The sequence below is a fragment of the Prinia subflava genome, chromosome 9 (assembly GCF_021018805.1).
Source record: "Prinia subflava isolate CZ2003 ecotype Zambia chromosome 9, Cam_Psub_1.2, whole genome shotgun sequence".
NCBI classification, from domain to species: domain Eukaryota; kingdom Metazoa; phylum Chordata; class Aves; order Passeriformes; family Cisticolidae; genus Prinia; species Prinia subflava.
The window spans coordinates 16611619-16635961 of NC_086255.1; the positions used below are offsets into that span (position 1 = coordinate 16611619).

Genomic DNA, 24343 nt, shown 5'->3' on the forward strand with positions numbered 1-24343 from the left:
CCTGCTGGACTCTCCTATAGGTTTCCTGAACAGAGCACTCTCCCAGCTTTTCTATCCTCTGTTGAGAGTCACTACTCAGACCAGTTTCCAGCTAGAGTACAAAGTTGCCCTATTATAGCCTAATCCTTCTTTGGATCCCAGGAACACCAAGCTTCACTAACTGGATAACCTACAAGAGCCTGCAACAGATTATCCACTTCCTGTTCCTTGAATTTCCAGTTGCATTACATGAATGCCATCCTACAAAACCTATTTCTTTAACAACTATAACTACTACAGTCGGCTCCTTCTGGTATTGGACTTAACCTGCCCAAATTCCAAAGGCATGGACTCAACTGTCAACAAAATTCTCCCATGCCTTCCATTAAAGCTACAGCACTGATCCTCCACACTTATATCTCCCAATTTTGCCAGAGTTACATTGCTGCACTTACTCCTACTGACTCTGCTTCCACCTTCCCACTGAAGCCTCTGTGAACATAAAGATGACCTTTCACATTCTTTGGTGCTCAATCTATTTTATCAACTTCAGATGAGCAATTTTCCAGGTTAAGATAGCAGTAGTAAGGACAGCTAGAAGCGAGAGCATGTTGCATCTCCAGAAGAAATTTACCCAGATCTCAGGGAAATTCTTCCAAATATAGTTTGTTTCTTATTAGGCTGGATGTTTCATAGGAATGACAAGTTTTCAGTAGATGCTTCCACCCCAGCATTCCAAAGGAAAAAAAAAAGTCCCAATAAAACCTCTTTAAAAGCTCTAGGAGATAAAACTCAATCTGGTGTAATAAGAAATATGACTGCAGTACGAGACCAAAATCCAATAACTGAATTCATATTCCTAAAAGTGAGAGAACCTGCTCTTTAAAGCAAATCAAAGTTACTGGAACAAGATAGACTACAAACCACTTACTTTTTGTGCAATAGCTGAGAACTTTAGCACATTGAGTGTTTCCTCGTATGCTGATGCACATTTGCTGATGTTTACTATCATGTACACCTTCCCCTTTCCACTGAAAAATCCTTGCAGGAAATGAGTTAACTTACTTTCCCGAAAGGGTATGTGATGCTGCAACCTTTAAAAAACAAAAGAACAGATGATCAGAAGTTTAGTAAATTCCAGTCAGTGTAAAACTATCCAGTCTGAAGACTTGAAAGTTTCACTCTTACTATGGTACTAGTGACAAGGGTGTTTTAAACATAAATTTTAAAGTTAAATTTATTCTGAAGTTTGTTTGATAAGCCAAGCTCAGAACAAGTACGTAAAGTCACTAACATCTACGATAGCATGTTTAAAGGATATTATAATTAAGGTGATTTAATTAAAAAGCAAAACAAGACAAGTTTAAAGATAACTTTTGATACATCAACAAGACTACAGTATGGAGGTCAGAAATTGATACTTTTTTCCCTACCAAAAATTGAAGTGTTACTATTGTATATTTTAAACAATAGCTTTTAAACATTGTAGGCAATACCTAAAAAACACAACCAGTTGGCAATCCATAGGACTTACTTTGACTGCTGACAGTTCTTGAGTGCATTAATACACTTGCCTAGAGTCAGGAGAGAGGTATTTATATTTCCACTCTCTTTCAATCTGTCACCCTCATTGCGGGTCTTGGTATATCTCTCAGAACCAGCAAGATCACACAATGACAATCTGAAAGCAGATGAGGAAAAATCATTGTATTTACCTTAAAGATGCACAAATTATCCACTTAAAATTATCCTTTTTCCTCATCCTTCTCAAATTTGCTTCCCTAATCAAATTCCCCACCATTTTCTGCTAAATATTTGCCCAACATGCTTCCTATTCCACCCCACCCATCACCTCCTCATCCTCTTCCTTCTGGGGACTTGCATGAGTTCAGGAGCAAAAAAGTCTGGCAGAACCTTGTGCTGAGCAGAGGGGACAAGACAGAACAGCACTGACATCTGATGGCTTGAGGGAGAGGGCCAAGAAGTGCATGAGGGTGGAAGTGGGGAGCCACCACACATGCATGGCACACATGCCAGTGAGCACTGGGTGAAGTACCAACACACCAACATGGAAGGCAAGGGACAACTGCATCACAAGAGACAGACTGCTCTGAACTTACTCATTGACTCGGGTCACTCTTGGTGTTCCTGAATCTTCAATTTTCAGTACTTTAACTGTGAAGATGCTGTGACTAAAAGGAGAAATCGAAATCAGCAGAGAAGTGACTAAGTAGATCAATACTTTCTAAATATTTTTAGCCTCCACAACATCTGTTCAAAATGTTGTTTGATCTGTCAATATACCTAAGTATACACAATCAGATACAAACTTTTAAAGAGATGTTTATGTAGCATGTATTTTGCTTCTTCCTCAGATACTTGGAGGGAATACAGTTAAATGATTTTGTGGAGTATTTGATAAAATACTGTGAGCTTCAGTACATGTTCACCCTACTGAAGGATTGAATTCCTTTGGCTTAAACCACTGTGTCACACACTGAAACCTAGAAATCTAGACCTTGTTAAAGCCTCTTCTCTCCCTAAAAACCATATGCCATGTTTTAGTTTCTCTTTCCTCCCACCCACCATACTATGCCCAACACTATTCAAAATGTTTCTTACCTTCTGCTGGAGGAATTATTCAGTTTTGTACTTGCAATACTCTGATGTTTCAATCCCAGTTTTAGAAGTTTAAAAGCTTCTTTAGAGTCACAAATCTGAACCCACTGCAGATCTTCAGGAGGAACAAAGAGAATAGTTTTTTAGATAAGATTACCAAAATAATTATGGGGATAATGTATGCACAGCAAGGACACTACATTTACTTGAGGCACAGAAACATTTTACTACACCTGCTTCAGACAAAAGTTGTGATGACAACTCAGATACCTTGTTAAAAATTACATTTGGCAATTTGCAATATATTCCATTCACCTTTTACAAAAATGCCTCCTTTGATAGGAAAGGAAGGGCAAGTACATCAGAACGTTTTGTCATTCTATTAGCACATTAAATGTGTTCCATGCAAATTAAGAGAGCAACCTTAGCCTGAGCACAGACAAGTCAAAAAAGTAAGGTCTAATATGAGTAGAAAGCCCTATAGTCGGATTCAGCAAGGCAGAACTCTACCTTGTAAATCCCAAAATAAAGAACACCACCTTCAATTTATACTACAGCTGAGGGGAGGAAAGGGAGGAAGGGGAAGTCATATGGATATCTTTCTGGGCCATCCATTTAACTGAAAAAAATCAGAAGAATTTTGCCTGCAATATGATGACCATATGTCTGAAGGCTGTTTCTCTACAGGGAATCCTGAAAACCTCCCAGAAACAAAAATCTAAACAACTGTTGAGCCAATTATAAATACAGTTAAGAACTACTGGCCTTTTTTTTAAGAAAATGGAAAAAAGCAAACCACTAAAAAATTTGTCAGTTGTTTCCAATTTTTCTCCTATTTCAAAGAAATATCAAGGCAGTGGAGTTCAGAGGCTTTTAACAGTTCCAGTCAAGATCAAAGATAAAACAGTATTAAAGGCAGAGATATTTCTATGTATGTAGATTGCAATAATTTTATTATTGAGTTTTCTAACCTAAACATCATTACAAGTAGACAAATTTCCAAATTACATTTGGCAATTTGCAATATATTCCATTCACCTTTTACAAAAGAACATCCCTTGATGTCTTGAGCAAGGCGGAGTGTTTTCCTTTTCTTCTCATTTGATATAGGAATCAGTAGATCATAAAAGCATTCATTGTAAATCTCAAAGAATGAAACCCAGACTGAAAACTTGATGTAATTGCTTGCAGTTGTGATAGATTGTTCCAAGTCTTTTGAGATATCTTCCAAATCTGACAAACACAAAATATTGCAAACCAATATAAACCTAGTAAGACACTTATTAAAATAATAAATAAAAATGGATACAACAAGCCTTCTAAAAAACACACAAAATTAAAAATCCATTAAAAAAAATCCATTGAAGTTCCCACTCCATTTCTTAAATATCTGGAAGGCATAGGCTTAAATATCTGGAAGTCATATCTCATATTTGCAAGAGACCTACTCTACTGCTTGCTTTTCCACTTTTAAATTCTATCAACTGCAGCTTGGATAGAATTAGTCAAATCTTTTCAACATCTTTAGAAGACAAAACTAAACTGACAAGGCACTTCAATTTGACTTTTTAAAGTAAACCTAGTATTTAGGTAGTTTTTTAAATGCTAGAATTGAGTTTATATAATTATATAGAGGTACTCTAAAAGCCTGTCAGGATACCACTAGGACTCACAGCATAAGTGGCACTACTTTGTTATAACTTCAGCTCATTTAATACCTGTTCAGATATTCTTCTAATCTTTTTATCCTTGCATTTTTTGCCCAGATTATTTGCTCACTATTCAATTCACAGGCATATAAAATTGACAAGAAGTATTTTTATTAACACAGGCCACAAGTCAGTTATTGACCTTCGGAAGGCTTATTTGCCAGCTTTAACTGCAAAACTTTTATGTAAGACATACCCTGAGAATCCATAGGTGCTTTGTTGCTAGTGTTAATCTGATGGTCTACCTGTAAAAGAAAACAAACTTGAAAATATATTGTTGACAGTACAAGTTATTTCTAACAGCCCTGTTGTATTAGATGGGAATACAGCATGGTTGCAATATGCCAGTGGAGGGATCCTGGTTACACACCAGGTGTAGTTCAGTGCACCTGCACACTGCTATTGACAGGGCTGCTCTTACCTCACACTCCCCCCTGCCACCTCCCTTCCATCAGTATCCAGCATTCCACCTTGCTGACTTGGAAACAGCCACAGAACACCAGAGGGGTAGGAACCCCTCATGTAAACAGGGTGACTCAAGAGGATGATTTCAGGACTCCAGTTGCAGTTTAGGCATTAATCTTAACCTGGTAAATCCAGGGAACTCTGAATTCTTTTATTATTTGTATTCTTCTAATATTTGATTTCATATTTTTCCACCTTACTTGGAGAACCCTTAAAAATATAGGTAAATGTAGAACACTCATTCATTTAAAAAAACAGCAACTTACCGCTTCATGATAGATGTTTGAAATAAAGGATAGAGTTGAAATAAAGTCCAGGTTTTAGTAAGAGAAAGACAATTTTCTTTTGCTACTTAAAAAAGAGTAAATCAAATAACTATAGCTAGAGCTTAGGAGCTTCATACATACACTCCCTTCTCAAGGCTTAGTTTTGGATAGTTAGGTTTTTCCAGACACAGAACTGCAAGTGGAAGTGCCTAAAGAAATGAAATCCATCTACTGAAATAAGCATGCTTAACATGAAATAAAAGCATGCCTAACATGAAATAAAAACTAGGTCTGGTTTGGTTGAGGTTCTTTTAGTGTACTGTCAAGGGTATATTTCATACTAAATTTTTCAAATAAAAATTTTAGGTACTACATTTTACACATATAAAACATCCACACAAACCTTTGTTGCAGTAGATGCCAACTTTGCCAGTAAACTTGTAGGTTTAAGGGTTGTTTTTTAAACAGTTTCAGAAACTAGAAGGTGCATTCAAACACACATGAAAGGTTTTTCTGAAGTCCCTTCTGAAGGCTGACAGAACTAGATTTAACTTATTCCTGTGCTTCTGAAGTCACAGAATTTTGCTGCCACCTACCTTGCACACTGGAGCCCAGTTAACCAATGGATAAAAACCAAGGCAACAGATATATAAATTCCTTGTTCCTTTCAACACTAGCTTTTACAACCTAGCATGCCACAAGGGAAATGATGAATTTTTGTAAAAACAAACAAAAAAGTTACCCTTCTAGTTTCAAATCCTCATATATGCTCAGTTTTATTTCAATAATTCCACTCATTTCAGAATTAGAAGACACCGAGTAAAAGGCATGGTTATACAAAATACAATTTCCCCACAACTGTAATTGGACTAAACAGCTTTAAAATTTCAGTTAGCTCCTAAAACTGGAGTGTATTTCTGGGCTGCTCAACAGTGAGCTGCAAGAAAAAAAGCTCAGCAGAAACCCATCTTTAATTGAAACCTTTAAGTCCACTAGCTTTATAGCTGTGCTGCTTCAAACATATTTTTGCTTCCTTTAAGGATATTTGTCCAACTGAAAGGGCAACAACCTCAAAACTATTAATTTCTTTCAAGTATTCTGAAAGACAGTATGCTCTTTAAAGGATCAGACCTAGTAGCATTCTCACAGATAAAGAAGGGACTATTTCCATTCAGCTCTTATTAAGCACTAGTAATTCCAGAGGATAAATTATCAGGTGCCCAAGCTAGAGAGAAGAAAAAAAAAAGCTTAGAGTTGACATGCCTATGAAGTATTGAGCCATCCATGGGTCTATTTAAATAAATGTTAAACACAGCCAGTCTCTTCCCACGGCAAATGATGCAAATGGAGCTATCTAAAGATGCACATACTCAGCAATATAGAAAAGTGCTCCTCTACCTCTTTTATGAGACGAAGTAATGAATTTTTAATAGCAGTTTCTTCTCTCACTTGGTTTTCAGTCAGCTTTATATAATCTCTGCACCGATAGGGTTTGAGATCCATTGCTGTGTACAGCTTCCCTTGAATACTTTTAAACAGCATATCCATAGTCCTTGGCAGAATACCAACATCATCTTCTGTCCCTGAAAGAACACACAAAAGAAAAATCCACTTATTAGAAGGTATCCAGATAAATGAGGACAGAGAGATAATACAAATCTCAAAGCATACACAAAAAGTTTGAAGACAACTTACGGCATGAAGAAGTGGAGTTTTCTTTGTATTCTCAACGTAACAAATATCATTAGAGAGTTTTGAAAAGTATTTGGCTTTCAGGAACATTTCATGCTCTATATCAGACTATAGAGTTTTGAAGACTGTTAATATTGAAGAGAAGCAAACGGATAGAGACTACATTTTAAATGAAGGAAAAAGTGATACTGTTTCTGCTAGAAGTAATCCTTACTTTAAAAAAAGAAAGTGCTTCCAAGAACTCATTTCCACTTTTACCTTGGAAAGTGTAGGTTTTCCCAGCATTTGTTACACCATATGTAAAAACAAGACGATTGTATCCATCTAGGAAATCTTGCACTGGTTGCTTCATGGTACCTTCAAAGAATTCTTCTTGGGTTGTTTCAGGTCCAAACACCTGAGTATTACCAAGAAATGTTTATACTTTGAGCAATTATTAGAGACTTTAAATGAATCTTTTAAACTGTTTCTAATCTTAAAGACTATAAAGTTAAAAAAATACAGTTTGCTTGGTATTAAATAATGTAAGTTAAAACAACCCATACCAGAAATAATTTAGAAACATTTAAAGACAACTCATTTACTTGTGAAAAAGTGAACTTCTGTAACGTTGGTCCTGAAGTTTTTTCACTTAGTCGACTCAAATAGTGTTGAGGGGGCTTCAGTACAATATTTGTTGAATCTTCAAGTGAAACGCAGTCCTATGAAAAGGAAACAAGCAATGCAGGCATGAAGAGACTATAAAGAGCTCAGCTTCCAGGAGAAACAAACAAAAAAACCCCACAAAACAATTTTTAAACTAAATAAATGTCACACCTGTGATCCATTTTCTCTTTCCAAGGATGTAAAGGGCCTGATACGCAAGCAAACTTGTATGTGTCCCCTAGAATCCAAACTGCTCCTCTTAAAAAGAAAAATTAGAAGTTAGAAATATGGTTATTTTGTCCACAATTAGCACACAAAACCAGTTTTATTTCATCAGGCTGCCTTGAACAGACTTACTTGATAACACAAGAATCCAAACTATTTCACTAGATCAGCTTTTACAAGTGCTTAGGCCCCTGCAGAAGGTCGCTGTGGTAAGTTAATCTTGCAGCACATTTATGTAAACACTGCATTCAGGCCAAGCAGAACCTTCTGTGAACTGGCAGTGAGCTCATTCATAGAAAACTGATGTACCCAGCGGGTATCAATGCAGTGCCACATAGCTCAGTCTAAATCATATGCATCCCTTTCAAACTAAAAAATAACAAAGAAGATTTTCATCTTCCCTGTAAAATTCTGACTATTCTTATCTATGAAAGGAGTAAGCTTATGTTTTAAAAAATAAATACCCATACAGTAAAATTTTCTTACCTGGCTTGTGTCCGAGCCTGAAGAAACCAAAGAAAATTCAGAGGAGAGATCTGTTTTAATATCTTCCACACTTACTGGTCCTGCTCTTGGAGATGGCTCAATGCTAGCAATATAGGATGGTCTGTAAAACTTCCCATTATCCAAAGTTGGTTCCATTCTGCAAGATAAAATAAAACTATTTTGTGCTCTCTGATCGTGTAACATGGAGCTTCTGAAGTCCCTTAGAAGATGAGCCAGCTTGAAACTGGTAATTGTAATTTCTTTAGGGGAAAAGTTTTCTTCATTCTATTCATAATGTATATAGCAAGTTTCTGATGGCTGCAGAGGGGGTCTGCAGGGGGGTTGCATCATGAATCGAGAACAGCCACCCTTCTTTAAATGGAAAGCAAATGTTTACCGGGTTAAAGCCTTATATAGACCACAAACTTGCTAAAAACAGTCTGACAAGAAAGTTAAAACTTAAAAACCTAATTCCTCATCAACTTCATCATTCCATTATAGTGTCCATTAAGAATGTCATGGTTCTCTCTGCAGGACTTGACAAACACTTGGTATTATAAAGATAACACAATATAGCACCATACAAGAGACAGTTCAGAGACATTCCAAAGACTAACAGTTAAAGTATTGCTTTTTAGTAATTTCACAGCTCAGCAATTTATTTATTAATCCACAATTTATTTATTTTTGTACATTTCACTAATTAAGCAGTGAAAATTTGCTACAGAAAATAAAAGTAAAATGATGCAGTGTTGATAGTAGACAGGCAAATTTCAAAATAATCTTTAAAAAGGGAATTTTATTTTAAAATATTAATATATTTTTTCTGCACTTTCCTATTAATTTTTCCTGTGATAGTGCAGATGTGATGTGGCAGGTTTTTTCAACAGATCCAGTTTAAAATAACCCACTGGGCAATTACTAATAGGCTATGGCAGCAAGGGATCCAGCAATCAGACACCACAAGACTTCCTACATTTTGAAGTTTTGGACACAACAATTCAGGGGTCTTTTAGTGCTACATTGCCATGTCTAGGCCACAGCAAAGCATATGAAGTGTTTGACTAAATACTAATAGAGAGCATGCAGTGTTCACTAGAGCAACGGACTGCTTCAAAACCCTTTTGCTCAGGAAGAGTGTGGGTCTCCTGCCTGTAATGCAGTCCCATTTCAATTTCCCCCAACATAAAACCTGAGAAGTGTCTGCATTTCAGTGTCAGAACACTTAAGGGCTCACTGTTCCTATCTAGGCTGTAAAAGCCAGACACAACTTTAAGCAGTCAGGGAAACACCACCAGGCTACAAATGAGATAAAGCTACACATAAACTAAGCACCAATGTTTACTTTCTAATCTAATATTTCTTATCTATTTTTTGGCCTAGTATCTGTATAAAAGCAGGAAAAACTTGGCCTGAAATATCATGGCTTGAACAAAGACTGACCTGTGAATAAGCTACGGTTGGAAAGAAACATACCTGTACTGTCACAATCTGGACTTCTTAATTATCAGCTACACAAAGCCACACTGCAAAACTCTTATCAGACAGGAAACATTTTTGTTAGACGACTGACATTTTAGTTGCTTTATATCTAAGCTTAGTTTAATTTACCAAGATTAGGCTCTCATTCTCTTTCCTTAAGGAGCAAAGGACAAACATTAAGCTGTGCACATAAAACCAGAACTGTGAGTATTCGCACAGCCCAACGGTGAGAACAGCGAGGTTCAAGCCCTTAGAGAGCGCAAAGCCCAAGGTTCACACTGTTTATCTGCCTCCACGTCGAGTCACACGGCTCTGTAAACACTGCAGGTATTCTGTGTGAACAACTCCATTACCCGGCTACAGGCACTAAGAGGCACTCGTGTCCTGGCATGCGTTATTCTAAGTCTGTTAACCGTGGCAATAGGACTTAGAGCTGCAGACACCCTAAAAGAAGGGGACCCCCGGAGGCCCACACAGCAAAGCACGGCTACAGCACACACACAGCCCGCAGGGCTGGCAGACAGCACAACAAAAGATAGGGGGGAAAAAACAAAAACAAAAAAACCCCAACCAAAACAAAACATTTCCTCTCTGCAACCTTTCACTCCCAGGCTTTGCACTATTTGCCTGTTCTTATGGGACACAACCACCGCGGCTTCAGCAGCAGCACAGCCCTGGGCGGGAGTTACCCAGGAACTGCAGGCCCCACCGAAAACCGCTCACACCCCACAGGCCTTCCCACCGAACCGGGATGGCAACGGGGTGAGGCAGGGGGAGCGGCCTCCGCGCCGCCGCCACGGAAACCACCCGCGCCGCCGCCACAGAGACCATCCACACCGCTTCATGGCCCCGCGGCACCGGCACGACCCCCGCGATCCCTCTGCCCCCGGCGCCGCTCACCCGCCCAGGCGCTCCCGGGCTCGCGCTCCGCTCCGGCCGCGGCTTCTTTTCGAATCCCACCAATGGCAGAGCGCGGCGCCGCGCGGCCTCCTGGGAGGACGGCGCTGCCGCGGCGCAGGGCCCGACGGGAAGTGTAGTCCCGGGGGGCGGGGCCGCCTGTCCCGGTTTGCCCTCGGGCGGCGGCCGCGCCCAGCTGGGTCGGAGATCCCGGGGCGGCTTTGCGGGGGCTGGGGCTTTGCGGGGGCTGGGGCTTTGCGGGGGCTGGGGCTTTGCGGGGGCCGCGGTGCCGCCAGCGCCTGGCCCCGCAGCGACAGCGGGATCTCGGCTGCCGCGGGAAGGCGCCCTGGCCCCGCCGGGCCCGCCCTCACCTGCCTGCAGCGCCCGGACTTCGCCTCTCTCAGATGCGGCAGAAGGACGAGTGTAAGTTGGAGCTTGCCGGAGCTCTGGGTGATTACAGGCCTTTTGTTGTCTGTTTATTAACAGGATAATCATCACTGTTTGCAGGTGGTAGAGGGAAGAGGCCAGTGACCTGCTGATGCCTTGTGCCAGAGCAGGTATCGGCTGAACATGGAAATAAATACCCGTTTAGAGATCAGGACGTGTTTGTGCCATACCCTGGGTTCCAGTCCTGACAAATGACACCTGTGGAAGACACTTATTATGGTACCTTTGTTTAAAACCTTCCTCAGGCAGAAATTGTTGCTGGGTGCCAGGTTTGCATGATGGGCATTTATTTTCTTAATCAGCAATGAGAGAATTCTTTGGCTTTATTTTCAAAACAATGTCATAATACAAATGACATCACTGGTTTCTGGAATGTCAGGGTGTGGAAATGCACAGAATTTGGTAACAAAAATCACCATGAGTTTCTCTTTAGAATCAGACAGAATTTTTTTCAACCTTAATAAGAAATGTCTGCCAGTTTTGAATTGAAATAAAAGGACAAGTAACTTGAAAGTAGTCAGTATCTGCCAAAACCAAATGTTTGGTTTTAATTTGAAGAAAAGACTGCCAGCGAAAGCAAGCAATTCTGTAAAGGAATAATTCTACACAGATTTTGTATCAGCTGCTTTCATGAGGTTGTCTTTAACATTAAATCCTGTCTTTCTTTAAACAGAGGCTGTGTCATATCAGTAAAAAAGGTATACTAAAAGTTTTCAGTTCAGTTGTAGGCAGCTTTGTAAGAGTTGGTCTGTTTTAACAGCAGAAAATGATGCAGTGTTGAATTTGAAATTGTTTGCTAGCAAAGCTGAAAAGTTCTTGAAATCATGCTGTAAGACTGTGGCTAACCTTTTAAAAATTATTTTGGTTTCTATCTTAAACAGAATACAAACTACTGAACTTACCTAGTGCCAAATCATCTTTTTCATACCAGGAAAGGACTGAGTGACTCTCAAAATAAGGGAAAAGATCAGCTCCTGGGAGAAAACATGAACGTTGTTGTCTTCTGCTTGTTGGAAAGGAAAATCAAGGATTTCAGAATACTTAGCAAGGTATATTCCTAAAATGTTGGGGTCTATGCCCTGCAGAATTTTTTTTTTTTTTTGCTAAGGTGGGGCATCACAAAGCTCCTTGTACAGGCAATATGTTGATTTTGTTTAAATTTTAGATTTCTGAAACTGTTTTCATGATGCTGCACATGTTGCATAAATTAAAGTGGAGTCTGGAAGGACTCCTCCCATCGGGATACAGAAGGGCAGACTCAGCCCAGTCTGACATGTGTTCCCAGCCTCACGCAAACCATGCTCAATAAAACATTAGGTCAGCATAACCAACCCAGCCTGCTGTGGAGTGGGAGATGATGAAACTCCATCTATGTAAATAAACTTTATGGCTTTCTACCAAAATATTCTTCTTAAAATGGTTTGTGCAAGGACACCAGTTGCAGCAAAAATATCTGCTGCTAAAATAGCATTCAGTAACTCATTCACCCCTGAAATTTGATTATGTTTCTTTTCAAATTCTGTATAACTTGTGTAGCATGTTTGGCACGCACAAGAAGAAAAAAATTTTATAAAGGATTTGTTAGAACTGTTAGCATTACACTTAGAATTATGTTCCTTATATTAGAGACAGGATTGTAGATAGTCTACTCATGACAGTGATGAGATGATGCCCTATGAGACAGCATATCTCACCTTGCTTTTACGTTGCTGTCAGAAGTAATTAGAGACACGGTCAACACTCCGCAGCATCCTTCAGTACATCTGAGCAGCAGCCAAACCAGAACTGGCTTCAGTTTCTTTGTACTCAACTCACCTTCCCCAGGGAATTAACCAAGTACTTGAGTTTCCTCTCATCACTCTTGGTTCTGCTGTGCTTCCCCGTGCCCTGGCAGCACGGCCTTTCAGCCTGGGTGCAGGCCAAGTCCTTCTGCAGGGGTCATTTGGAGCTGGCTGGCAGGAGCACTCCTGTTCCTTGCCACAGAGATGTCTTGGAGGAAAGTGATGCATTGTGTAATCCTCCTGGTAGTCTGCCATGCCAGCCCTTTTAAATTCCCATCTTTCAGGGCAGTGTGTGTCATTTATCCTGTTACTTGCACAGTCTGGTGGATGCATTTCACATCCTGTACCCTCACTGCCCCACTCTCATCAGTTGCCTTCAGACTTCTAATGCACACACAGCTGATTTTATGAACTCCTAACTTCACAGGCTGTTGATTCACATTTTTTTCTTTAGCAGTGTAGGTGTGTTTCCCTTTCTCATTGATTTTAAGCAATGAGCTACTTCTTCAGTCTCATGGGTGCTCCCTGGCTTGGAAGGCTTTGCCCTGGGGGACAGGTGGCTTTTCCATAGCTAAATATAGTTGGTGGGGCCTTTGTGTTATGCCCCAGTAAATGAGCACCAGCCCAGCTAGGCAAGTTCAGGACCTGTTGGGGTTAAGTCCTGTAGACGAGACATTTTTGAGTTACTGGTGATCACATAAGGGGAAATCTTGACAGAGAATCCATGAGCAGGAAGGCTGATGGCTGCTATTGAATAGATGGTTAATATTCTTTCCTCCTAGTCAGCGTTATACTGATACCTCAGGACATGCTCACAGAAATGGCTCTACAGGTGGAATAATAAATTGAATACTGTACTTAGAGTAAATCAGGACGAGCTTTGGCACTGTTTTCCCATAGTCTGGATCTTAATTTTCCTCTGGATTACAAGTTCTTTTAACCCCTTGTCATAAAAATGGAGTTGTATTGTTGATACAGAAGATACAGTCCAGTCTCTACTTACGGAGATTTTTTTTTAATGTATGTTGCTTATATTTTATGAAGAGTATTTGAACTGTGCATCCAACTTTTGTTTGGTTCTTTGAAATACCTCCTGCTTTTTTTATTATTTCTAAAGTTGTGCCTAAGTTCTGCAAAGATTTGCAGAATTTGATTTTAGCTTCCAGGTCTGAGCCCAGATATGTTGCCTGTTTTTGTATATTTTATTTGCAGACAGTGTGCTAGCTCCAGGTTAAGGGCCGGAGGTGCATTCCAAATCATATTAGTAAAACTCTATTTCTCCCCATGTGTTATTGATTCTTTTTCAATCATTTGCTGAGCTGTATAAATACCAACAAGGGTAACTATAATTTGAAGGTAAAACCTCAGGGTTGGCTTTTCCTAAAATGAAACATATGTTCGAGTTTTATTTCAATTGAAGTTTCAAAAATTTTATTTCACTTCCAAGCTGCTTGTGGAAATTCTTCATGGTGTAAGAAATTCAAGCTTTAATCCTTAGTATTACTCTTTGAAGAATATTGCTAGGGGTTGTTTTGTAGTGCTGTGTAAAATGCAGGCTCTAAATAGCTGTCCAATGGTCTCAGAACCTTTTGAACAGCCCAAGAAAATTTTACCAAAGACATTCTGTTAAAAGTTACATTCTCAATTGTTACTCTATCATCTTACTAAAAGCTTAACAAGATAAATAAATTGGAATGTGAATTCAATACATATCTAGAGTAATGCAATTCTGAAATAGGGAAACTGGCCAAGATACCTCTAAATATATATCAGATATATAGCTTTTAGGTGAAGAAGCTGAAAGAATTCCAGTAAAGGGGTATATGTGTGTGTACAAACATCTGTAAGTTCTCTGTAGAAGCCAGAGGACTGGACAATTCTATATTTTAGAAATAGAAGGTGCCTCAAAAAGAATCAAGAGCAAGAAGTTTATTGCTCAACATGGGCTACAGCCAAGGAGCAGGCTATGTTATAGTGTAGTATTACTCATCTTGCTGGCTCTGACACCCAGGACAGAGTTGCTTTTATTCTTGCCAAATGTCAATCATGTGTCTTGATCTCAGGAATTAGTGCCATTCCCTGACATTGTATCCCTTTCCTTGGGACGTCATCCTTGCTTTGGGCACTCAGGACTTTGCTCTAACTCACATGAAGGTGTGATTGGAGTTGGCAAGTCACACCACTGACCTTCAGATGTTTTATCTTGGGCTTCCTGGACAGCCTGTGCTGAGAAACACTCAGAATGGATCCAGGCCTATGGTGAATTCTTGTTCTTGAAGTGGACTTAAACTACATGGTACAGCTAAGATATTTAATTATAACCCAAATTACCCTTTGGAGGAACCTTCTTTCTTCGCTAGCCTCTTAGCTTAGAGATCAAATTAATGCCTAGTTTTGGGTAACACGGTTATCCTACAGCATGATAAAAGAGTGAGGAAAGAACATTGAGAAAACAAATTTCTTAATCAGTGACATACCTTTAAAGGACAAAATAATCATTCTTTGGCAATAGCAAATGGCCAGGGTTTACATTTTACTGTATTACCAGCTGGGCATTTGCCATCCTGAGGAAAAACAAACAAAAGGCAGAGAGCTTAACACATGCTAGACATCTGCCCTGCAAAGAGCAAAATCATAGTCCTGAATAGAAGAGTCTGCAATTGTGCCATGCAATTGGACTACAGTGCTCCTTGCAGTCCTTGAAGACTGAACACAGTCTTCTTCACTCAAAGTGGACCAGCAGATGAAAGGCTGTGAAAACTCATGAAGTCTCAGTTGCTTCTCAAAGGGTGGATTAATGAGCAGCTACATTTTTTACACCTTTTTTTGCCATTATTTTTAGCCAAATCAGCCAATAGATCTGTGTGGCCAAACAGATCTGGGGCAGCAGAAGAGCAGGCAGAAATACTGGTGGGACAGGAGGACAGGGCTGCTTCTCTTGTGTTAGGCAGTCTTGGATTGGCTAAAGTGTTTGTAAAGTTGCATCTCTGGCAATGCTTCAGCAAGGACTTGAATGTGCAGGTGCCTGCCTGGATTGCAGCATTTGGGCATATCCAGACTTGCAGAGTTTAAGAGCATTTCCAAAGGTAGTTTAACATATTGTTCTCAATTTGATGTTGTCACAACATGCTGCAGCCAAGGATAAGCAGAGTTTTGAAACAGGTCAGGCTTCCTCACTGAAACTTTGCTCATAGCTGAAATCTGAAGAAACAGAAAGGTTGAGTGCTACTAGGTACTGGCTGATCTGACCCTCAGTAGTCAGAATAAACCCTGTTTTGCAAAAATTAAGAGGTAAATGGTGAAATTCCATTGTTGCTAATTTGGTTATGTGCATCTGAATTTTCCTGTCTTGTTTAAGTAAATTACAGGATCTGACTGCAGTTTCAGTCAGGTGCTTTGTATAGTGTTGCCAAGTACTGTCATAGTGCCTCACTTCATTGTGTATGTGGATGCACTGAAAAACACACATTTAAAATATACTGTGAGATCCTTCTGGTGAAAGGCATTACAAAAAGGAGATAATTATTTCAATATTTGATCCAGATATTCTATATAAAGCACATTTTGGCATTATGAAAAGAAGCAAAACATTTAACAGTTTTGGGGGAAGAGAGGAGTCCTTTTTATTTTTAAGATAATATTAGTGTAATGTTAAAAATGAGTCACACTGTAACTAATTTCTAACTTGGTGACTCATGCTCTTGCCAAACTAATTATCTAAGACAAGTGACTCAGAAATAGATGCTTTAGTTTTATGGCTGTTGCTGTTACAACTAAACATGAGGTGTGATTTTGGGTATAAAAAATTTAGCTATACCCTGCAAATTATGCCACCGTGCTGGTTGAGGGTATATTATGCATGCAGATTCCTTTAATCTGATGGGGTTTTTTTCCTTTTGAGGTAGGATGGTGTAGCTGGCTTCTGGGTGTCTAAAGCAGCCATGGTCACCAAGAATCTCAGGAGTGTATTTGGACAAGGAAAATCTAATCTGGTATGTATTTCTTTCCACCCAGGAGTGGTGATTTGTCAAAGCCTCATCACAGGAGCATTTCTCTGATTAAACTTTTCACTTCAGATTCTTAATAAATCATTTGATGATCATTATTGAGAATATTGATCTGGAGATGGTGGGAAGATTCATGCCATATTTGCTCAGGATGAATATAGTACCAGGCTGTTAGCCCTAATCCTCTCTTTTGTTTCTTTTTGTTTCTCTTTTGTTCTATTTTGTTTCTTTTTCTCTCCATGCCCTCCCTGCTCCTCCTTGGCTGCAGTCTAAAGTATTATCACAGTGCAGGTCTGATCTGATGAACCCACAACTAAAGCCGATGCCTGCCTATGATGGGAAGAGAACCCAGACTGTAAACCTGGGATTTCTGGCCTCTTAACAGGCAAGTCTGTCACTCATCTTCCCCTTCCCCCCGTTGGTTCCCTTTGTTTCTGTTCTTCCTCTTTATTATTAACTCATATTGAAATTCAGTGTCACTGTTTCCTGAGAGCCCAGTTTCACGTGGGTGTACACACAGTCTAAAGAAACCACGTTACCTCCATGGTGGGAGTTCATCATGCAATGAAAATAGAAAACAATTTTGTTTCAATAGTTCTGAATGATTTTCAGCTGAAGCAATGAAAAGGAAAGTCAGGCAAATTTTATTGAAATGTTCACGTTTCTAAACTATGATTTTTAAATAGAGAATTTAAGTTTATAGTAACATTAGAAATTAATCGTAATTATTGCAGATACCTACACAGCCTTATTCTCAGAAAGTAGGCTATTCATTAGTATAGCTGAAATAATTCCTGTAGTGAGACAGGAGAGTGTCTTAAGCAAGCTGCATTGAATAGTAGTTTGTATTCTCTTTTTTTGTTTGGTTGTAAGTGTAGCGGACACCGGATGAAATAATTATTGACGCAGAGAATAACACAAATCATGTCAAACAAGGACTTCAAACACCGTGCTTTGAGGTCAATTACCTGTGTGCCTGGAACTTTGATCACACTGCTAATGGCCAGATGACATGACTTGGGTGGATGAACACGCAAAGATAAATAGGCAGCTTTTCACTGAATTTTCAAGCAGAACAAGAAATGTCAGTGCAGTGAAAATGTGTGTTTCTAATATGCTCAAGGACCTTCAGCAAAGGAAGCTAATAGTGATGAATTAATTTGCTGAAACAAGCAAGGTAGTTTGTTTGTTTGGTTTTTAAACTTAAATGGATCCTGTTTCCAATAAGCAGCATGAAGGAGGAGTATTTCCAGGGCACTGCCATACCGCGTGGAAGACAGCGTGTTCTCTACCTGATGAAATGTAAGTTCAACTGCTAATCAGCCTGCCTAATGCACTGCTAGACTAATAGCCAGTTTTCCTGGGAATACAGCTCCTGGGGAACTGAAGCTGTTTCCAATTTTTTTTAAAAGAAAATTAAGATATTCCAATGTTTTTCAAATAGAAGCCTTTCAGATTTCCGTTTCGGCACTGACCCTGCCTAGGCAAATAAGTTAAAAATCTGAGAATAACTATGGAATTCTGCTACTAAATTTTTCAGTTGAGGGGTATGGATGTTTAAATTTCTGGTTTGGGTCAAACTGATCCAAATATAGCTTTCATTTTAGAAGTGAGACCTGTCTGCAGGTCCTTTCTCAGCTCTCTTGCTACTTTTTATTTTAGCATTGTTGCTTTTTTTTAAATGGAAGGTGAGAAGAGCAGTTATTCAGAGTTTGTAAAGGGTTAGAAGATCTGTGTGCACAGACCACTATGTAGGTGAAAATTATTTAAATCCAGAACTGTGTTTTGTTTTCTTCCTTTTTTCCCTATGTCAGTCTATGCTGTGACTGAAGTCAATCTGCTTATAATCAAATCTAAACTTGGTTGGTGATTAGGGGTGTTGACTTCTGGGATTTTTGTTTTAATTACAGACTTTCTAGTTCACTGAAATTAGGGTTCCAACCTGATTTCTCTCTGCAGGAAAGCTTTTTTCTTTAATGTTTTCATTATTTGTTTGTCGTTGCCATTCCTAAGAAAATAGTCATGATGAGTTCTTCGCTGGTGCTCTTTGCATTTGCTTCAAAATATGGGAATGAATCCTCTCTAAAAATGACTTTGTCTGTGTATGTCTATAGATGTTCTGGGTGGATCTAAGCTCTGAAAACTGTCGATGATAAGGAGGTCATAAATCAGACAACTCTTTTTTTGTTTAGAATTTTAGGTTACATGCATCGATTTCAGCTTGTATCAGATTGCAGTTGTGCCTGTGGATGAAGACTAATGTCATATTTGTGGGCATTACGTTATGCACATAACATAATGTGACCACTGATGCCTCATAACCACTGCATCAGTGTTTTTCTTATACCTTTATCTGATGTGGTATGTGTACCTTCCTTTCTGATCTGTGTGCTTGTTCTGCTTGTTCTGCTTGTTCTCAGTCTTTTTATTTTCCTTTTTGTGCGTGTGTGTGTTTTGGTTTTTTGTTTGGTTGGTTTTGGTTTTTGGTTTGGTTCCCCCTTGTTTTCTCATTCCATGTGTGAGGTCACTGGCACCAGGAGAAATGGTAGCTTCTTTACCTGACATCCATGTCAAAATTAAGGATAAACACAGTATGTTTGGTTAGTAGTGTTTACGAGATCAAGGAGTCTGATTTACCATTTTGGATTGAAAAGAACAATAAATGTGTATAATCAGAGCTTTATATGTGAGTGTTAAAGTAACGTCCCAGGGTGTTACACTCTATGTTACAAGATACAAAATCTTTTGTGCTCCATGGTACTTGGCATATGTTTCTTAGACACTTCCATGTTAATAATTGATCCAAAGAACTTGTTTTGATCACACATATGGTATCTTTAAGTCTTAAATTCCCATTAGACCAAGCGTGTGTTTGTATTAGATATGCTTTATTAAAATAAAGCAAATATTTTGGTGACACTAAGATCCCTGCAGTGAAATACAAATGGCCTCCTGTGCAGGAGAGACCCTGAAAGTTGCTTTCAGTGGTAGGGGTTTTTTTTCACAATGTATCTTATAAAGAAACACAAGTCTATAATTACAGTTCTGGTATTCTTTTTCAGTGTATACATAGTTTATACTGACCTTGTGAAAACATGAAAGCTCTAAATTTGCCTCTTGAACATAATAAAGTGCACAGCACAGAACATATTTACTTTAAGGTAAAGTCACTAGCTCCAGAAATATTCAGAAGATAATACTATGGCAAACCCACCCAATGCTAGCATAAGGTTGTTTCCCTTCTTTGTTAACAATAGATGGAGCATTTAAAGACAAATTTGTCATTTGTAGCATAGCTCCTTCCTACACAAGACTCTCATTCTTTGCAAACATGGATTAAAAAGGTATTTTTAAAAATGTTAGCATTTGTATATTATTGTCTGTGGTTTCAACTTAAACTCACAAGGACATACTAAATAATTTTTTAGCCTAAACAGATCTTTGGTTTATCTGCCTGGAAGCACATATTCTACTAAATTTTTAGCTCCAGGTGAGTTGTGGTGTTTGGACTTAAACCTTGTGCTTAAATGTTCATTCCTTGCTACGCTTCCTTGAAGACATACACTTCCTTGCTACTGCAGAAATACTAATGGTGTGGTGTGTTTCCATGTTACACTAATTCCCATCTCTTGGCTAGTTTAAAAGAAGGAAAATCAAAGCTCTGTGTCCTTTCTAAGCACAGATGGACACTGTTCCCTCCTGAGATAGAGGAGTAAGCCAGTTCAGTCTGCATTGGAGGTATGTGTGTGCAGCTAGAGTAGTTTAAAGAAATAGCTTTTTTATCTCTTCCAAACACAGGCATAGGAAGTCAGGTTCCCTGTTTTTGCCTGATTCATTATTATTAATATCCATGGAAATTTCATGTCAGCGTTTAAGCTCTGGGAATACCAGACCAATGCAAGTAAAAAGTCTCTTGTGCAGCTATTGATAAGAGAACCAGTTTCTCCTCCTCTTTAGATATGGCAGTGCTGAATAAGGAAGAGGTTGTCTCTTGTACTTGGCACTTCTTTCAAAGTGCTTTTTTTGAAACTGTCACTAACCTCCTGATTGCATTGTGAAGGACCATATGAAAATGCTGAGTTGAAAAGAAAATGAAGACATTCAGCTGAGCAAAACCCGTATGTTTTATCCTATACATGAGGATAATTTTCTGGGGGAGCAGTCAGGAGCAAAGGCCATTGTTTTTTCTACTAAGTGCTCTGCCACTTGTTACATTTTTTTTTATTATGATGAACATTATTTCTCAATCAGTGGGTTGTGAACTTGCATGTTTTCCAATCACATTTTGTATATTTAAGTTTGATAGTTAAAGATAAGCAGTGATACACTGAGCCAAACACTTGGTTACAAGGTAGACTTTATGGGGCAAAGGAGAGTGCATTGGAAATGAGTTTTTTAGCTTTTTTACATGCCTAAGAGTTTGAATCCATTAGCTGTTTGTTTTCTTTTTAAAAAAGTTCTCTGCAGAATAGAAACTATGGCATGGAAAAAATTATGTTATTCTCTTCCAATCGCTATTTTATCTTCACTGTCTGGTACTCATAAGAAATAATCAAGGACCCTAAATGCTATAATATGAGGAGGTTTTTTTTGAACTGTCTGAACTAAGGCACTTAAATTTTTTGTTTCCTGTAAAAGAAGAGCACCAACAGCTCTTTAACTGCCAGGGATTAGTTAAACTTGGAGAGAGTTAAGTGTAAACTAAGTTATAATTGTCTAGTTGGACATAGCAACAGAGCTATTGGCAGGGAAGGCTTTAGAGAGAAGAGGTTATCACTGCTTTGTGACTGCTGCATGCTTTTTTTTCAGCTGGGATGAAAGGCAGCAACCACAATCCCATATCTCACCTCAGAACTGCCAGAGGAGAAGTGTAGAAACCACTTGGACCACTGCAAAGTCTGGCCACAGGAATGGGCAAGATGGTAAGACCAGCCTACACCTCTGTACCCTTCTGACTCCTTCCCCAGTCTTGGCTGTTGTTATTAGATGTGTAAGTCAAGTCTGTTACACAGACAGATAGTGATTGGACAAGGGAAACAGAGCAGAGATTTACATTAAATGTTGTTAGGTAGAAATTCTCTACTCAGAGGATAGTGGGGCACTGGAAAAGGCTGTCCAGACAAGTTGTGGGTGCCCCATTCCTGGGAGGGTTCAAGACCACATTGGATGGTGTCCTGATCAACCTGACCTGGTGGGTGGCATTCCCCTATGTGGCAGGGGAGTTGGAACTAAATGGTATTTAAGGTTCCTTCCACCCCAGACAATTCTGTGTCCTAGTCCAGACAGCATTGCAGGTAGCATTCATGCTGCCTTGCCTGGCTACTGAGCTTGGCACTTGGGCCAGGAGATCTATCTATGCCCTATTTGTCATCAACAAAGAGAAAGAACATTCCTCCTCAGGGCTGTTCAGACTGCCAAAGCAGCATTCCTGCTTAGGCAGAGTGCCTTTTTCCGTGTTTCTCTCACTTGCAAAGTGAGGGGAGATGAGCTTCCCCTCTGTGCAGGGCTTTTCTTCATAATATCAACAGGTTTTCTTTAAGTGCTACAGAAGGCATAATTGAAAGAAGCCTGGACTAATAGGTGGGTGAAAAGGGAAGGAACTGATGCTCTCAATGTCATCTTTCTTGGCCTCAATCTGACAAAGATCTAGGCATATGACTAAATTTATGCCATTCATTTCCTCTGTCATCTGCAATCAGTTTCCCCTCTTGGATGCATTAGTGTTTGGGGGGAGCAGAATTCTCGTTTGAGCTAGCTGATAGTAAAACTTCCTTAGCTTTCCTGAGTCACACCAATAATTCCAGAAGTCTTTACGTCCGTTTTTAAATACTCTGACACTGCACTTTCCAGATAAGAATTTTACTCAGATTTAGAGTTGTTTTGTTGCATTTGATTACACATTTATCACTTGTCATTATATAGTTATGTTTGACTGTTGGTCTTCTAGCCCTGCAATTTTTGAGAAAAAGAACTTGAAAAAAACATGTGTCTGCCAAAGGTCCTGCATACACCAAAACAGTATGGAGTTTTTTACAGTTCTGAAGAGAAATTGAGAAGAAATAACCAGACTCTTAGACTTGGCACTCTCTATTTGATATGTGCAATATGTGGATATACCTAAAACAAATCAACAGAACCTTTTTTTGTGAGGAATGTTGTAAACAGTTAATTTATTCTGCTTTACTGCATTTGCTTTATTTCAAAGAGAAAAAATTGAGTAAGAAATAGTATAACTGGCCTGCACTATAGAAACAGGATAAACACGGAAATAATTTGAATAGAAATATAAACAGGAATGGCAGAGTGCCAGCAACAGCATGGATAAAAATCCTCAGGCAGCTGTAGAAGAAGTCTCTTGCCTTACATTCTTTGCATTGTGTAAAACAGTCTGTATAGTTTGAGAAGATTGTACATGTGTCTCATTACCACTTCTCTCCAAAATATGGCCAAACCTTTATAGCTGGTTGGCTTTGAGTTAGAATAACACCACTGCTGCTCTGTAAGATTTTTTGTTGTTTTTGGATAACAGATTTACATGTGGACTGCACATGTTTGGTACTTATTTTAGCTTATCCTTAGACCATGGATATAGATCCTTCATGGAATGAAGGAGCGAGATATAACTCTCAGATGTTCCTAAAAAATTTCAAGCCAGGTTGCCTGATGATAATATTCCTGAAAGGGTGGTGTAGTTTGTTTGTGTTTTGTTTGTTTTCCCAGTTCCATTGGTTTTGAAACTGTAACACTTGGAGCACAGCGCTTCTGATCCATGGCAAATTATCTTAACTGCAACAGTCATTAGTTTGCTGAAGCTGACAGCATTATAGAGAATTACAGAGCTGCCCTCTGTGTTTATAAACAAATAAAAAGAGGTGGGAGAAAGATGAGTGTCTGAAGCACAGGCAGATATGGAATAATCCATGAAGTGTTTGCTGTGGGAATGTGTAATATGCAGTCAGTATAGCAGACTTCTTCGGTGATGTAAGGTCATTTGTGTCCTGGGTTGTTCAGCATAAAATGTGTTTGTAGTCCTTTTCCCACCAGATGATTGCTGGTTTACAGTAAAATATATCAAAAATATTTTAAGATATAAACTAGGAGCTTCCATGTGCTCCAGTTGAAGAGGAAAGACAGAAATACTTAGTAAATGTTAATTTTGAAAGAACTGAAATCATCCTTGACTTCGTTTGTCAATATTGCACCTAGATTCTATTTAGATTGTCTTACAAGTTTAACTGGAAACTGAACAGGCAAACAGGGTTTGTTTAGAAAACCATGGTAAAAGGAAGGAGAAAAATTTACTTTAGTTGCACCACGGTGTTGGAAGCTTCACTTGTAATACATGCTGTGACTTCATTTACAGATTTTATGTTCCAGTCCACTTCTATCTGTGGCATAATTGTGCAAAATGTTAGGGAAATACTTAATTAGCAATAAAGGATTGGAAGGAACTTCAGAAAGGTGCCTTCTCCTTGCTTCAAGTCTGGATTGGTTCTACTTAAACCCTTCATCCACAGATACTTAGCTTCTCCTAAAATCTTGCCAGCAGTGAACAGCTAAGTCGTCTTAGTTCACTCTAAACCTTATGTAACTTCATGCTAGGAAATGTCTGTCTCCAGTGTAAATTTCCCTTCCTGCAGTTG

At 39.0% G+C, this 24343-nt stretch overlaps 2 protein-coding genes across 2 annotated transcripts in view; one reads left to right on the forward strand and one right to left on the reverse strand.

Moving 5' to 3' along the window:
• KIF20B (kinesin family member 20B) overlaps positions 1–10516 on the reverse strand; it is a 31874-nt gene extending 21358 nt beyond the window's left edge. The window contains exons 1-12 of the mRNA XM_063405660.1: positions 10469–10516; positions 8087–8243; positions 7547–7633; positions 7315–7431; positions 6989–7127; positions 6437–6621; positions 4504–4552; positions 3637–3831; positions 2602–2713; positions 2100–2171; positions 1514–1660; positions 911–1073 (exon numbers count right to left, since the gene is read on the reverse strand). Of these exons, the coding sequence (XP_063261730.1) occupies positions 911–1073; positions 1514–1660; positions 2100–2171; positions 2602–2713; positions 3637–3831; positions 4504–4552; positions 6437–6621; positions 6989–7127; positions 7315–7431; positions 7547–7633; positions 8087–8242 (1422 nt within the window). The 5' untranslated portion in view covers position 8243; positions 10469–10516. The remainder of the gene's footprint in view (positions 1–910; positions 1074–1513; positions 1661–2099; positions 2172–2601; positions 2714–3636; positions 3832–4503; positions 4553–6436; positions 6622–6988; positions 7128–7314; positions 7432–7546; positions 7634–8086; positions 8244–10468) is intronic.
• Positions 10517–10697: 181 nt separating this feature from the next.
• The window catches only part of PANK1 (pantothenate kinase 1), a 41822-nt gene continuing 28176 nt past the window's right edge, over positions 10698–24343 (forward strand). The window contains exons 1-5 of the mRNA XM_063405663.1: positions 10698–10888; positions 11844–11961; positions 16599–16685; positions 17932–18002; positions 21510–21622. Coding sequence (XP_063261733.1) covers positions 11899–11961; positions 16599–16685; positions 17932–18002; positions 21510–21622 — 334 coding nt within the window. The 5' untranslated portion in view covers positions 10698–10888; positions 11844–11898. The remainder of the gene's footprint in view (positions 10889–11843; positions 11962–16598; positions 16686–17931; positions 18003–21509; positions 21623–24343) is intronic.